We start from the raw sequence: 17,024 nt of genomic DNA, 5'->3' as shown, positions 1-17,024 counted from the left end.
CTTTAATGTTCTGGTTTGCTACCGGAGCCTTCCACTGTGAAATGTGATGCAATAAATTCCCTGTTTTATCGTAGTCAGTTTATCCCATTCTTAGAACTCTTTTTCCTCACTGGGACTTATCCCTCTTCTCCAGGAACAAGAGTGTGGCGTTTCTAATTCTGCAGCCCTGTGGCACCATCCCTCAGTGCAAGGATCACTGAAAAATTATAACCAGAGCCTCCACAAATTTCTCTCTCACATCCCTCAGTATTCTCAGATGGACCTGATCTGGTCCTGGTGACTTATCAACCTCACTAGCAGCCAGCATTTCTAATAGCTCTCCTCCACCCAGTGACTACGCAGACTCCTCTTTCAGCAGGACACCAGCAATGTGAAGACAGGTGCAAAGTATTCCATACCTCAGATCCCTTCCCCACCTGTAAATCACTCTGAGGTCCTGCATCAGCCTCACTCCTCAGTGAAAATCTTAAATTCCTTTTGCGTTAGCTGCCTATCTCATCTCATATTTTTCCTTTGCTTCTCTTACTTTGCTGTTTAACCTTCAGTATTTATACCAGTTTTCAGTTGTATTGTCCACCAGAGATCAGTCAGAAACAGACGCTTTCTTTCTGCTTTTATCTTGCTCTCTTTTAGAATCATAGAACCCCTACAGTGCGGAAGCAGATCATTCTGCCCATCAAGTTCACACTAATCCTCTGAAAAGCATCCTACCCAGACTGACCCCATTCCTGTCACTCGGCATTTCCCATGGCCAATCCACCTAACCTGCATATCCCTGGGCTATGGGAGGAAACCGGAGCACCTGGAGGAAACCCACACACACACAGGGGAGAATGTGCAAACTCCACACAGACAGTCCGTGAGGCTGGAATTGAACCCGGGTCCCTGGCGCTGTGAGGCAGCAGTACTAACCACCGAGCCACCGTGCCGCCCCAATCCAAACGAGGTATATCAGAATGGCTTCTGAGAGCAGGAACTTCAGTTATGAGGAGAGGACTGGAGAGAAAAATTATCCAAAATCATAAGAGGCTGACCAGAGTAATTTGTGTGAGACTTCTGACTCATGAAAGGATCAAGAACAAGAAGCTTTAAAGTAATTAGAGAAAGAGCAAAAATGATGCAAGAAAACTCTTATATACACAATGACTGGTTAGTGTATGAAATGTACTATACGAGGGTGTGTGGGAGGTAGGTTCACTCGAGGGGATAGGGTCTGGAATGTACTGTCCGAGAGTGTGGGGGGGGCAGGTTCATTCGAGGGGTTAGGGTCTGGAATGTACTGTCTGAGAGTGTGGGGGGGGCAGGTTCATTCAAGGGGTTAGGGTCTGGAATGTACTGTCTGAGAGTGTGGGGGGGCGCAGGGTCACTTGTGGGGTTAGGGTCTGGAATGTACTGTCTGAGAGTGTGGCTTTCAAAAGGGTATTAGTTGATCACTTGAAGAGGAAGACTGTGCAAGATTACAGTGAAAATGCAACAGAATGACACTCTTTTGGAGAGTCATCAGAACCTGATGGGCTGTATGGTCTCTTTCTGTGCTCTGACTTCCTCCCTTTCTCCTTCACTTTGACTGCACTTAGACTGCCTTCTCTTCGAAGGCTGCCTATCACCCCCCAAACATTGATTCCAGCTTATCAGAAACTGATTCTCTCCCACCATACTGAAGGTTTCCCTCCCCCCAGTTAAATATGTTTCCTATTAGTTTCCAATGACCGTTTCCAGAGCCAACCTGAATCATATGGTACGTTGATCACTGTTCCCTAAACGTTCCCTGCCTGACACTTGATCCCAGCTCAATTCCCAGAGCCAGGTCCAGCAATCTCACTTTCCTTATTGGACCAGATACATACTGATGTACAAAGCTCTCCTGGCCGTATTTCATAAAGTAGTCCCCTCTCTGCCTGTAACTTTCTAATTATTCTGTATAGACAGAGTTTGTGAAAACCCACCATGATAAAAATTTATCATGGTGAGAGACACCACTCTCTCCATGACTCCCTTGTTCGCTCCACACTGCCCTCCAACCCCACCACACCCGGCACCTTCCACTGCAACCGCAGGAAATGCTACACTTGCCCCCACACCTCCTCCCTCACCCCTATCCCAGGCTGCAAGATGACATTCCACATTAAGCAGAGGTTCACCTGCACATCTGCCAATGTGGTATACTGCATCCACTGTACCCGGTGTGGCTTTCTCTACATTGGGGAAACCAAGCGGAGGCTTGGGGACCGCTTTGCAGAACACCTCCGCTCAGTTCGCAACAAACAATTGCACCTCCCAGTCGCAAACCATTTCCACTCCCCCTCCCATTCTTTAGATGACATGTCCATCATGGGCCTCCTGCAGTGCCACAATGATGCCACCCGAAGGTTGCAGGGACAGCAACTCATATTCCGCCTGGGAACCCTGCAGCCTAATGGTATCAATGTGGACTTCACCAGTTTCAAAATCTCCCCTTCCCCCACCGCATCCCTAAACCAGCCCAGTTCATCCCCTCCCCCCACTGCACCACACAACCAGCCCAGCTCTTCCCCTCCACCCACTGCATCCCAAAACCAGTCCAACCTGTCTCTGCCTCCCTAACCTGTTCTTCCTCTCACCCATCCCTTCCTCCCACCCCAAGCCGCACCCCCATCTACCTACTAACCTCATCCCACCTCCTTGACTTGTCTGTCTTCCCTGGACTGATCTATCCCCTCCCTACCTCCCCACCTATACTCTCTCCACCTATCTTCTTTTCTCTCCATCTTTGGTCCACCTCCCCCTCTCTCCCTATTTATTCCAGAACCCCTACCCCACCCCCCTCTCTGATGAAGGGTCTAGGCCTGAAACGTCAGCTTTTGTGCTCCTGAGATGCTGCTTGGCCTGCTGTGTTCATCCAGCCTCACATTTTATTATCTTGGATTCTCCAGCATCTGCAGTTCCCATTATCTATGATAAAAAGTTTCTGTTTTTTGAGCCTCTCTGTAACTTACTTACAAATGATTTCTTCAAGCCTTCTGCTATAAATTAGTGCTCACAATCTCCACCCACTGGTGTCATCGCAGAATCATTGTTCCTTAGCTTTACTCCAATAGACTGTGCCCTAGGGCCTTGCAGAATTCCTCGTCTTTCTAGCACTCTCATTAACTCCTTCATTAACACTCTTCCCTCCCTCCAACCCACAAATCCTTTCTTCCCTTCCGTAACTTTCCCAAACACCATGAAGCCAGGAATGGATTCCGAGTCCTGCTCTGTTTGGAGCTGGGTCTCTGTTATTGCCATCACACTATATCTCCACATGACTACCTGTAGCTGCAGGAGCCCAGAGCCTTACTGATCACAGTCTGCATTCACAGGAATTGCATGCCCCATCAATTCTGGAATTCCCAACCAGTAGAAAGAGTTTATCTTTTCCTATAATAGCTTGAAGACTTCAATAGGCTCATGGGAGGCGATGGCCTGGTGGTGTTATCACTGGACTGTTAACCCAGAGACCCGGGTAATATTCTCAGGACCTTGGTTTAAATCTCACTGTGGCAGCTGGTGGAATCTAATGAGCTAGGTTTGAAAAATATACGCGCCTTGTAACAACTACACAGGTGTTAGTGAGGCCACACTAGGAGCACTGTGCACAGCTTTGGTCTTTGCATTTAAGGAAGGATATACTGGAGGCATAGAATCATACATTACAAAAGATACCCTGCACCAACAAAAATGACGGTTAAATTAGGAGGGCACAAATATCCTGGCAGGGAGGTTTGCTGGTACCACTCAGGAGGGTTTAAACTAGTCCGGTAGGGGTGTTAGGAAACAGAGTGGTAAGTAAGCAAATAAAATGACAAGTAAGGAAGATGAATTTACAGCTTGGATTAACCCATATAACTATGATGTTGAAGGGGATCCTAAGAGACGGGATCTGCATGCATTTGGAAAGGCAAGGACAGATTAATGTCAGCATGGCTTTGTGCATGGGAAATTGTGTCTCACAAACTGAACTGAGGGTTTTGAAGAGGTGACCAAGAAGATCAATGAAGGCAGACCTATAGACATTGTTTACATGGACTTGAGCAAGGCCTTCGACAAGGCTCTGCATGGTAGACTGGTTTGTAAGGTTAGATCAACATGGGGTCGAAGGAGAGATAATCAATTGGATACGAAATTGGCTTGACAATAGGAGACAGAGGGAAGTGGTAGAGGGTCATTGTCAGACCAGAAGCCTGTGATCAGTGATTTGCCATAAGTGTCAATGCTAGGTCCACTGTTGTTCATTTATATAAATGATTTGGGTAGAATTTAGGAGGCATGGTTAGTATGTTTGTAGATGACACCAAAATTGGTGGTTTGGTGGGCGGTGAAAAAGTTCACTAAGAGTACGACAGCGCTTTGATCGGTTGGGCCTGTGACAATGGCAGATGGAGTTTAAATTAGATAACTGTGAGGTGTTGCATTTGGTCATGACAAACCAGGGCAGGGCTTACACAGTTAATGGTAGGGCCTTGGGGAGTGTTGTTGAACTGAGAGACCAAGGGGTGCAGATACATAGTTCATTGAAGTTGGCGTCACACATAGACAGGGTGGTGAAGAAGGTGTTTGGGACAGCTGCCTTCATCGCTCAGAGGATTCAGTACAGGAGTTGAGACATTATGTTGCAGTTATACAAGATATTAGCAAGGCCACATTTGGAACACCATGTATAATTCTGGTCACCTTTCTATAGGAAGAATGTTATTAAACTGGAAAAGTTACAAAAAAGATTAACAACAATGTTACTGAGATTGGAAAGTTTGAGTTTTAAGGCAAGGTTGGATAGGCTGAGACTAGAGGCTGAGGGATGTCCTTAGAGAGGTTTATAAAATCACAAGGGGCATAGGTAGGGAGAATAGCCAAGGTCTTTTCCCAAGGCTTGGGGAATGGTTTAAGGTGAGAGGGGAAAGATTTAAAAGGGATCTGAGGGGCAAGTTTTTCACACAGAGAGCAGTGCATATATGAAACGAGGTGCCAGAGGAAGTTGTAGAGGTAAGTACTATTACAACATTTAAAAAGCACTTAGACGGGTACATGGACAGGAAAGGTTTAGAGGGATATCGGCCAAATACAAGGAAATGGGATTAGTTCAGATCCAGAAGCCTGGTTGACATGGACAAGGTGAACCTGACGGTCAGTTTCCATGCTGTATGACACCGAGATTCTCTGTTTCCTTCTCTCTTCCTCTTTATCTTTCACTCTCTTTTATCCCTATTTCTGTCTCTTTATATCACTCTCTCTCTATACATGGAAATCTCACTCTCTTTCTATCACTCTGTCTCTCCTTCTCTCTACCTCATTCTTTATTTCTGTCACTAGCTATCCCTCTATCTCTATCTCCTTTCCTCTCTCTCTATCCCCTCACTCTTGCTTCTCTACCCCTCTATTCCTCTCTCTGTATATATCCCCAGGCCTCTTTCTCCCTCTTTCTCTTTCTTTCTCTTGCCCCACCTCTCTCTGTCCTTCCCCACTCTCTCTACCCCTGTCTCCCCTCTGTCTCTCTCACACTCTCCCTTCCCCCTCTCTCCCTCACCCTCCTCATATTCAACTCTGTCCATCTATCTCTCTGCCCCTACCTCTGTTCATCTCTCTCACTCTCTCTGTACCCCCAACTCTGCTTCCCTCCATCCCTCTCTATCATTCTTTGTCTCTCCCCCTCTCCCTCCCCCCACAACCCCAATCCCTCCATCCACTCTTTCTGCCTGTCATTAACTCTCAATCTGTTCTTTTCACAGAATTGGGCTTCCAAGACTCCCCTGGCGAAGAAAGCTCTCAAAGCCAAGAGGGAGAAGGAGGCTCTCGAAGCCGCAGCTCAGGAGGCAGCCAATAAGAAGAAGCGATGATGGGCCTTAGACTTTCGACGTGTTGGTCATCAGAATGGAAATCCCAGCCTCTCACCGAACACTGGAACGTTTCAGAACAATTCCGCTGAAGATTCAGAATAAAGCATTTGAAGCATATTCTGAGTCAATTCATTTACCTTCCCAGTCTCATTTCCACACTGAGATGATGGTCAGACTCTCAGTCCATGGTCCCTCAGTCTCTGGGATGCTGCCTATAGGCTTTAGGTTTTTCTGTCAGTTGGAGCTAGTGTCTACCCCAGTTCCAGATGGTTTTAGTCTGATCTCTGAGCCCGTGGGTGACAGACAGTGAAGATGATGGTGTGAGTTTCTCTCTCAATATCAGCCCTTGGGCTGTGACATTAGCAGCATGTCCCCACCACACAGCCAGGCCCCTATTATTGTTTTCCTGAAGATAGAAGCTATTCTCCACATTTCTATCAGAATAGTGTGTTGTCCTGGTAAGAGGTGTTAGCAAAAGGGCAGAAGGATATTTGCATTGATCGATTGGGAGGGTTTAATCCAGCTCCCAGAGCCAAAATGAATCTGTGGGCTACCTGAGAAGTGGACATTAAAAGGAGAAGGATTGGATGTGAGGAAGAGGCTGACTGTGGTGGTGGTGGGGGTGGGGGTTGGGGGCGGCGGGTGGTACGGGTTTGGAGTAAGAGCTTTGAAGCCTGGCTCTCTAACTGAGGAATGGAAACACAATGTTTCATGGTCACTGATGTTACAGCTAACACTGAGCTGTGGGGTGGCAATGATGGCAACATGACAACATCTGGAGAACTGGAGGAAAACTCTGGGAAGTAGGGAACTGAGAAGTCCAAAGACCCAAGCTGTAGACACTCAGGATGTGCGTTTGCTCGCTGAGCTGGAAGGTTAGTTTTCAGACGTTTCGTCACCATTCTAGGTAACATCATCAGTGAGCCTCCGACGAAGCGCTGGTGTTATGTCCCGCTTTCTATTTATCTGGTTAGGTTTCCTTGGGTTGGTGATGTCATTTCCTGCATTGGTGATGCCATTTCCTGTTCTTTTTCTCAGGGGATGGTAGATTGGCTCCAAATCAATGTGTTTGTTGATGGAGTTCCCGTTGGAATGCCATGCTTCTAGGAATTCTCGTGCGTGTCTCTATTTGGCTTGTCCTAGGATGGATGTGTTGTCCCAATCAAAGTGGTGTCCTTCCTCATCTGTATGTAAGGATACGAGTGATAGTGGGTCATGTTGTTTTGTGGCTAGTTGATGTTCATGTATCCTGGTGGCTAGCTTCCTGCCAGTTTGTCCAATGTAGTGTTTGTCACAGTTCTTGCAGGGTATTTTGTAGATGACGTTCGTTTTGCTTGTTGTCTGTATAGGGTCTTTTAAGTTCATTAGCTGCTGTTTTAGTGTGTTGGTGGGTTTGTGGGCTACCCTGATGCCAAGAGGTCCGAGTAGTCTGGCAGTCATTTCGGAAATGTCTTTGATGTAGGGGAGAGTGGTTATGGTTTCTGAGCCCGTTTTGTCTGTTTGTTTGGGTTTATTGCTGAGGAATCGGCGGACTGTGTTCATAGGGTACCCATTCTTTTTGAATACGCTGTATAGGTGATTTTCCTCTGCTCTGCGTAGTTCCTCTGTGCTGCAGTGTGTGGTGGCTCGTTGGAATAATGTTCTAATGCAGCTTCGTTTGTGGGTGTTGGGATGGTTGCTCCTGTAGTTCAGTATTTGGTCCGTATGTGTTGTTTTCCTGTAGATGCTGGTTTGAAGTTCCCCATTGGCTGTTCGCTCTACTGTGACATCTAGGAATGGCAGTTTGCTGTTGTTTTCCTCCTCTTTTGTGAATGTTATGCCAGTAAAGGGTATTATTGATGGTCTTGGAATGGGGAACTTCAAACCAGCGTCTACAGGAAAACAACACATACGGACCAAATACTGAACTACACGAGCAACCATCCCAACACCCACAAACGAAGCTGCATTAGAACATTATTCCAACGAGCCACCACACACTGCAGCACAGAGGAGCTACGCAGAGCAGAGGAAAATCACCTATACAGCGTATTCAAAAAGAATGGGTACCCTATGAACACAGTCCGCCGATTCCTCAGCAATAAACCCAAACAAACAGACAAAACGGGCTCAGAAACCATAACCACTCTCCCCTACATCAAAGACATTTCCGAAATGACTGCCAGACTACTCGGACCTCTTGGCATCAGGGAAGCCCACAAACCCACCAACACACTAAAACAGCAGCTAATGAACTTAAAAGACCCTATACAGACAACAAATAAAACGAACGTCATCTACAAAATACCTTGCAAGAACTGTGACAAACACTACATTGGACAAACTGGCAGGAAGCTAGCCACCAGGATACATGAACATCAACTAGCCACAAAACAACATGACCCACTATCACTCGTATCCTTACATACAGATGAGGAAGGACACCACTTTGATTGGGACAACACATCCATCCTAGGACAAGCCAAATAGAGACACGCACGAGAATTCCTAGAAGCATGGCATTCCAACGGGAACTCCATCAGCAAACACATTGATTTGGAGCCAATCTACCATCCCCTGAGAAAAAGAACAGGAAATGACATCACCAATGCAGGAAATGACATCACCAACCCAAGGAAACCTAACCAAATAAATAGAAAGCTGGACATAACACCAGTGCTTCGTCGGAGGCTCACTGATGATGTTACCTAGAATGGTGACGAAACGTCTGGGAACAAACCGGCAAGCTCAGTGAACTAGCTCACATCTCGAACACAATAAAGACCCACTCTCTTGTGGACCGAGAGGAGGAGAGTGCTGTGTTGGAGGTGAAAGGAGGACGTCGGGTTGGCTGTGCACCCTTGTGACCAGTGGATCTTAATGCTGGCTTCGGCCTAACGCTGGTTCAGGGGAGCAGCCAACCTGCAACGATGGCTGCGGCAGGTGCTCGTGCCCCAGGTCCAGGGGTCCGGAACACCATCCGTGTTTCTGTAAAGAAGGTGGATGATGGTGCACCTGTGGACCGCACCTTCTTCGTGAAGAGGGTCCTGTTGGACTGTTGTGGGTTTGCTGCTGCGGACATTTACTGCCTGCAGGATTTCCCCGGAGGAGGTTTTTACGACGTGACCTTCAGGAGTGCCAAGCTTTGCGAGCGCTTCCTGGAGGTTTTCAAGGAGAAAGGAGGTGAGGGCCCCCTCTCTGTATTGACCGCTGTCCCACTGTTTGTGATGCCAGTGCAGAGGAGCCGTATGGTGACTGTACACATGTACAACCCGCATGTGCCAGCAGTTGATGTCCTGACCTTCCTCAGAAGGTACGTGAAGGTGGAAGGGGACCTAACTGATATCGTGGACCCCTTTGGCATCTGGACAAGTAAGCGGCAGGTCAAGGTGACGCTGAGGATGGGCGCAGACGGGGATGTCGCACACCCACCGTCCAGCTTCGCAATCGGCGGGAGCAGGGGCTACCTGACCTATGCAGGGCAACCTAAAGTCTGCCATGCCTGTGGTAGGTCAGGTCACATGGCGGCCGACTGCAAAGCCACCATCTGCAGGAACTGCAGGGAGGAGGGACACCTTGCAAAGGATTGCCCAAAAGAAAAAAGCTGCAACCTTTGCGGGAAGCGGACCATTTCTACAGGGCATGCCCGCGGCGGGGTACCACCTACGCCCAGGTCGCCGGCAGGGGAAATGCGGGGCCAGCCCCCCCCGGAGGAGAGGAAGGCACCAGGGCCCAGCAAGGACCCCACTAATGTGCAGGAGGGCCAGGCCGTGCAGGAGGGCCCAGCCCTGCAGGATGGGCCCGAGGCCAGCAAAGCACCCCTCCAGGCTCCGCTCCCCCCGACAACCCGGAGCCAATGGAGGCGGCGACAGGCGACCCAGGGGAGTGGACAACAGTCCGGAAAGCGAGGAGGAAGGTGCGTCGACGGGCCCAGGAACTGCAACCATCAGGCGGGAAGAGGCAGCTACAGGGGGGCTATAAGAGCTCCTCTGACGAGGGGGATTCGGAGAGGGCCCACCTGAAGCAGAAGTTAAAGGTCTCGAGAGGGAAGGAAAGCAGCACCCCGCTTCCAGGTGACGGGAGGTGTCCTGAGGCTCCCTCCGACGCCCAGTCAAGTGCCGCTGGAGCACTGGAGGGCCCCCCGGAACTTCCAGGCAGGAAGGAGGAAACAGCGCATCCCCAGCCTGACCCGGAGCCTGACCCTCCTGCCTCCGCACCCCTGACGGGGGTTTGCCACCCGGAAGGCAGCACGGACGGTTTCCTGAGCCCAGAGAGCGTCCAGCAGTTAGCCCGGGCAATGGGCATGAAGGGACAGATGGAGGGGCTGGACCTTGGACTCGGGGAGGGTACTGTGGTCACTGCCCACAATGGGGGTACGAGTTGCGAGCATTAATGTGCGCAGCGTCAAGTCAACCGCGAGATGTGTGTCCACGTTGGCCTACCTGACCACCGTCGAGGCAGACCTCCTGTTTCTGCAGGAGTGCGGGATACCACACCTCGGCAGGTACGGGAAATGGTCCGGCGCCTGGACCTGTGGGCCTTCGATCTGGTCGGGGGGGTAACGACTGTCGCTCCTCGGGCCTGGCTATTTTGCTGCGGGGGCGCAACTTGACCATCTCTCAAGTTCAGGAGGTGGTGGTGGGGAGCGCCTCCTAGTGGCTGACATCACTTATAGGAATGCTCCCCTGAGGCTGATCAACGTGTACGCCCCAGTGGTACGGAGTGAGCGGTTGGCCGTCCTGCAGCGGCTTCAACCCCTGCTGGCTACGTCCAGGCCGGTCATCCTAGGCGGAGACTTCAACTGCATCATTGATGCAGATGGAAGATCCGGCATGGGGACAGCGGGTGGGGGTAGTCAACTGGATGTCACATCCAGATTCCTGATGGGCACGGTGAAGGACGCCAAGCTGCTCGACGTCTTCAGCACCCCTGCAGACACAGTGCAGCAGAGGTACACCTGGTCGCGGCCAGACGGGTCTATCTGCTCAAGGATAGACTTCCTGTTTGTGTCACGGGCGTTCTCGGTCAGGTCCACCGGTGTCGAGCCGGTGTTCTTCTCTGACCACTGCCTCCTGTTGGCCGACTGTCACTTACAGGACGACCAGCCAGCCGGCAAGGGGACGTGGAAGCTCAACACGACTCTGTTGACCCCAGAGAATGTCGAGGAGCTTAAGAGGGAGTACGCCGGTTGGAGAACCGTGAAACCCCTCTTTGAGTCTCCAGGCGACTGGTGGGAGACGGTGAAGGAGAACATCAAGAGGTTCTTTGTCCTCAAGGGTGTTCGAAAGGCAAAAGAGAGGCGGGGAAAGCTGTCGCAACTCCAGAAAAGGGTGCAGAACCTGCTCCTTCTGCAGTTGATGGAGGTCGATGTCACGGAGGACCTCCGCGAGGTGAGGGGCCAGCAAGCCTCGCTCTTCACCGCAGAGGCCTCCAGGATAATCTTCCGGTCCAGGGTCCGCTCCGTGGAGCAGGACGAGACGTGCTCGCGTTTCTTCTTTCAGAAGGCGCACAAAGAGAGCTCTGTGCTTAGCCGGCTGAAGGAGGACGACGGCTCGGTGACGTCGTCTCGGCCCGACATTTTGAGGACCAGCAGATCCTTCTATGCCGGACTGTACGACACGAAGCCTACGGACAGCACGGCCTCCAAGTCGTTCCTGTCGTCTATCACGGAGGTCTTAGACGACGGCACGAGGGAGTGGCTGGACTGGCCGATATCCCTGGACGAGCTGACCAGAGCTCTCATGTCCTTGGAGAGGAATAGGACTCCCGGAAGCGACGGCTTACCGGTCGAGCTGTATTCCGCTCTGTGGGGCCTGGTCGGCCAGGACCTGCTGGAGGTGTACGATAGTGCGCTTCGGGCAGGGGAAATGTGCAAGTCCATGAGGAAGGGCATCATTACCCTCATTTACAAGAGGAAGGGGGAGAGGGAAGAAATTAAGAATTGGCGTCCCATTTCACTTTTGAACGTGGACAACAAAATTCTGGCCAAGGTCATTGCCAACCGGGTCAGGTCTGTCCTGGAGTCAGTGATTCACCCTGACCAAACCTGTGCTGTGCCAGGCAGGAAGATCGCTGAGAGCCTCGTGCTCATCAGGGATACGATTGCCTACGTACAGGACAGGCGGGTGGACACCTGCCTCGTCAGCCTGGACCAGGAGAAGGCCTTCAACAGGGTCTCTCATGCTTATATGAGGGACGTCCTCTCCAAATTGGGGCTCGGGGAGGGCATCCGCAATTGGATCCGGCTGCTCTACGCCAACATCGTTAGCGCAGTCTCGATCAACAGGTGGGAATCAGACAGTTTTCCTGTTAGATCTGGAGTCAGGCAGGGCTGCCCACTCTCTCCTGCCTTGTTCGTGTGCTGTGTGGAGCCCTTCGCCGCCTCCATCAGGAAGGACGTGAGCCTGAAGGGCGTGACTATCCCAGGCAGCGGAGGCCTTCAGGTCAAGACCTCCCTGTACATGGACGATGTCGCCGTCTTCTGCACCGATCGTCGGTCGGTGAGTAGACTATTGGACATCTGCGGCCAGTTTGAACTGGCCTCGGGTGCCAAAGTCATTAGGGGTAAGAGCGAGGTCATGTTCTTCGGAAACTGGGACGACCGCTCCTTCATCCCCTTCACCGTCAGGACAGACTAACTGAAGGTGCTGGGTGTTTGGTTTGGTGGAGCTGGGGCATGCACTAAGACTTGGGAGGAGCGTATCGCCAAATTGAAGCAGAAGCTGGGCAGGTGGACGCTCCGGTCCCTCTCCATCGCGGGTAAGAACCTGGTTGTCAAGTGCGAGGGGCTTTCGGTACTGTTGTATGTGGCGCAGGCCTGGCCTATTCCCTGGACCTGCGCCGCTGCGGTCACCCGGGCCATCTTCCACTTCATTTGGGAGTCGAGGATGGACCGGGTCCGCAGGGACACCATGTACAAAGACCTGGAAAATGGGGGAAAGGGCGTACCGAACGCCACCCTCGCCCTGATGGCTACCTTTGTGTGCGGCTGCATCAAGCTGTGCGTAGATCCTCAGTATGCAAACACCAAGTGTCACTACTTACTGAGGTTCTACCTGTCCCCGGTGTTGCAAAGGATGGGCCTGGCCTCGTTGCTGTGGAACGCTCCGAGTAGTTGGACCGTTCCGTACCACCTGTCCTTCCTGGAGAAATTTTTGAAAGGAAACACCTTTGACCACAAGGCCGTCAGGCAGTGGTCAGCACATAGTATCCTCGGGACCCTTCGGGAAAAGGAGAGGGTGGATCCCGTCGTGTGGTTCCCCACGCAGACTGCCAAAGTCGTTTGGCAGAATGCCTCATCGCCAGAACTTTCAAACAAGCACAAGGACATTGCTTGGCTGGCAGTGAGAGGGGGTCTGCCAGTGAGATCCTTTATGCATGCCCGGAATCTCTGTGCCACCGCACGCTGCCCTCGAGGTGGCTGCGGTGGGGGACGAGACTGTCCATCACCTCCTTCTGGAGTGTGCCTATGCGCAGGAGGTCTGGAGGGGGATGCAGTGGTATTTGTCGAGGTTCGTCCCGAGCAACTCCGTGACACGGGACTCCATGCTGTCCGGGCTGTTTCCGGGGACGCACACCGAGACCAACATCAACTGCGCCTGGAGGACCATCAATGCGGTGAAAGACGCTCTTTGGTCTGCCCGCAACTTGCTGGTCTGCCAGCTGAAAGAACTGACCCCGACCGAGTGTTGCAGACTGGCGCACTCCAAGGTCCAGGGCTACGTGCTGAGGGACGCGCTAAAGCTTGGGGCAGCCGCCGCCAAGGCGCGGTGGGGAAAGACCACGGTATGAAACCCCTCATCCAGAATAGAAAAAAGGGCCCTATCTGGTAACTGGGCCCAGCTGGCGCCTTCCCCAACTGGTCAGGGGGCCAACTGGGACTGTGCGGGGTGACGACTGCCGGGGCGGTTTCTTTGCTTTGTTTTTTTTTCTCTCTTTTATTTTTTCCTTTAGTTGGTGTATGTACCCCCTGGGTAACCCGGAGTGGCTTGCATGACTGGGTAGGTGTATAAATGTTTTATTTTTTTTGTACATTCTATGAATAAAGTATATTTTTTCAAATAAAAAAAAGGTGACGAAACGTCTGAAAACTAACCTTCCAGCTCAGCGAGCAAACTCACATCCAGAACCTCAACCTGAGCTACAAATCTTCTCAAAACTCGCTTGCAGACACTCAGTTTGGGCTGAAGAAAGAGAAGCCAAATGAAGGTGAAAAGACTCCGGTAAAGACTTTCAGAAAGTCGTAGCCTGAAATTGAATACAAACCTAACCAATCAGGTCTCCATACATCAGCTCTGCCATCCTAGAGCTCAGTCTATGAAATCTTTGCTGACTTCCCTCCACAACCAGAACATCCTTTCTCCGATAAGGGGTCCAAAACTGCAAACAATGTTCCAGGCGTGGTCTCACCAAGGCCCTGTGTAATTGCAGAGTGACATCCCTGCTCCTGCACTTGAATCCTCTCACTATGAAGGCCAACACCCCATTTGCATTCTTCAGCAGCTGCTGCACCTGAAGGGTTACCTTCAGTGACTGATGTATGGGGTTACCCAGGTCTCACTGTAACCCCAGAGAGAGAAAATGAGCAATAATCCCATGTGACTTGTGGTCACCATGAATATTACACTTGCCCACCGTTCAGCACTACCCATGAGTTAATGACCAGTCAGCGTTGATACCCGGTTAATCTGTCCCTCGAGTGTACCTGCCCTGTCATGGAGATCTCAAAGTACACCTGTCTCTGACATGTTCCCTCTGTCAGTGCATGCTTCTCCTCCTCCTGTTTACTCAACAACTGGAATCCACACTGGATCACCTCTGTCCTGCTGCTCATGCTCCACTGATACTCTGCTGGCAGAAGCTGTGGTTTTTGTCCATCATGGCCATGTTACCCTGGAAAGCAGTGTGCCTTGCTTCAGGGATAGAACTCCTCACTTAGTAATGAATTAGTCCCTCACCATCAGCAAATGCATAAACAGAGGTGATAGCTCAAGCAACCAGTATAATAAGGAAAATATGGAAAGGGTAACACGGAAAATAACCTGCTGAACTAAATAGTTTGCAGACACTTTTAATCCCATTCACTGCCACTCCTATTGTTCAGCTTTAGCTAAGTCTGAACTTCCTCACAGGGATCTTTGTAAATATCTACAATTCCACCATGCCCTCCACCTATAACTCAATGCTCAATTACACCTGCCAGCCAATAGTCACATCCTGATATCAACACAGCCTGTAGCACACAGCAAAATGTTTTTTTGTTTCTCAGATGTCAGCATCGCTGGCTGGGCCCAGCGGTTTTTGTCCACCCCTGGTTGCCCCTTGAGAAGGTGGGGGTGAACTGCCTTCTTGAGCCGCTCCAGTTTACCTGCTGTGGGTTGACCCACAATGCCATTCAGGAGGGAATTCCAGGATTTTGACCCAATGACAGTGAAGGAACAGCAATATATTTCCAAGTCAGGATGGTGAGGGACCTGGAGGGGAACTTGCAGGGGGTGGCGTTTTCATGTATCTGCTGCCCTTGTCCTTCTAGATGGATATGGGTGTTGGTTTGGAAGGTGCTGTCTGAGGATCTTTGGTGAATCTCTGCAGTGCATCTTGTAGATAGTATACACTGCTGCTACTGAGCGTCGGTGGTGGGGGGAGTGGATCAAGCAGACTGCTATGTACTGGGTGGTGTCAAGTTCCTTGAGTTGAATTTTTGAATTGAATAATTTAACACAGTGGTGATTGGGGTCAGTGTATATTAAATTGGACTGACAGTGGCCAGTGCCTCACACGAATAGACATTATAGAGTCACACAGTATAGAAACAGACCCATTGGTCTAAATCATTCATGCTCACCAAGTTTCCCAAACTAAACTAGTCCCACTTGACGACATTTGGCACATATCCCTCTGAACCTTTTTTATTCATCTACCTGTCCAAATGTTTTTAAATGTTGTAGCTGTATCTTCGTCAATCACTTCTTCTGGCAGTTCATTCCACACATGAACCAGCCTCAAGGTAAAAGAGTTGCCCCTTAGGTCCCTTTTAAATCTTTCTTCTCTCACTATAAAAATATGCCCCCTAGTTTTGTACTCCCCAGCCTGGGGAAAAAGGCCCTTGCTCTTCACCTTATCTCTGTTCTTTGTGATCTTTATAAATGACATGGATGAGGAAATGGAAGGGTGGGTTCGTAAGTTTGCTGATGACACGAAGGTTGGTGGAGTTGTGGGCAGCGTTGAGGGATGTTGTAGGTTGCAACGAGATATTGACAGGATGCAGAGCTGGGCAAAGAAGTGGCAGATGGAATGCAACCCAGAAAAGTGTGAAGTCATTCATGTTGGCAGGTCGAATTTGAATACAGAATACAGGGTTAATGGCAGGATTGTCAGCAGTTAGAGGAATAGAGGGATCTTGGGGTCCACATCTATAGATCCCTCAAAGTTGCTCCCAAAGTTGATAGGGTTATAAAGAAGGCGTATGGTGTGTTGGCTTTCATTGACAGGGGAATTGAGTTTAAGAGCCGTGAGGTCATGCTGCAGCTCTATAAAACCCTGGTTAGACCACACTTGGAATATTGTGTTCAGTTCTGGTCGCCTCATTATAGGAAGAAGGTGGAAGCTTTAGAGAGGGTGCAGAGGAGATTTACCAGGATGCTGCCAGGACTGGAGGGGAGGTCTTATTAGGAAAGGTTGGGGGAGCTAGATTTTCATTGGAGCGAAGAAGGATGAGAGATGACTTGACAGAGATTTACAAGATGATGAGAGGCACAGATAGGATGGATAGCCAGAGATTTTTTTTCCCAGGGCTGAAATAACTATTACGAGGGGGCATAAGTTTAAGGTGATTGGAGGAAGGTATAGGGGAGATGTCAGAGGTAGGTTCTTCACACAAAGAGTGGGGGATGTGTGGAATGTGCTGCCAGCAGTGGTAGTGGGGTCAGATACTTTAGAGAGTTTTAAGTGACTCTTGGATAGGCACATGGAGGACAGTAAAATGTAGGGTATGCTGGGTAGTCTGATCTTAGGAGGATAATAGGTCAGCACAACATCATGGGCCGAAGGGCCTGTACTGTTCTATGTTCTATGATCATCATGATTTTATAAACTTCTACAAGGTCATCCCTCAAACTCCCACACTCCAGTGATAAAATGTCCCAGTCTATCCAGCCTTTCCTATAACTCAAACCCTCCAGTCCTGTCAACATCCTG

The 17,024-nt window shown here is 50.2% G+C and overlaps 1 protein-coding gene across 3 annotated transcripts in view; it reads left to right on the top strand.

Annotated features, from left to right (window-relative positions):
* Positions 1-5,941, top strand: part of LOC125451844 (dynein regulatory complex protein 11-like) — a 102,488-nt gene extending 96,547 nt beyond the window's left edge. For all 3 annotated transcript variants that reach the window (XM_059646390.1, XM_059646389.1, XM_059646388.1), the window contains one exon: positions 5,742-5,941. In XM_059646390.1, coding sequence (XP_059502373.1) covers positions 5,742-5,849 — 108 coding nt within the window. In that variant the 3' untranslated portion in view covers positions 5,850-5,941. The remainder of the gene's footprint in view (positions 1-5,741) is intronic.
* Positions 5,942-17,024: the final 11,083 nt, after the last annotated feature.

This window comes from Stegostoma tigrinum, chromosome 5 (genome assembly GCF_030684315.1).
Source record: "Stegostoma tigrinum isolate sSteTig4 chromosome 5, sSteTig4.hap1, whole genome shotgun sequence".
NCBI lineage: Eukaryota > Metazoa > Chordata > Chondrichthyes > Orectolobiformes > Stegostomatidae > Stegostoma > Stegostoma tigrinum.
This window is presented reverse-complemented; position numbering and strand designations above follow the sequence as displayed.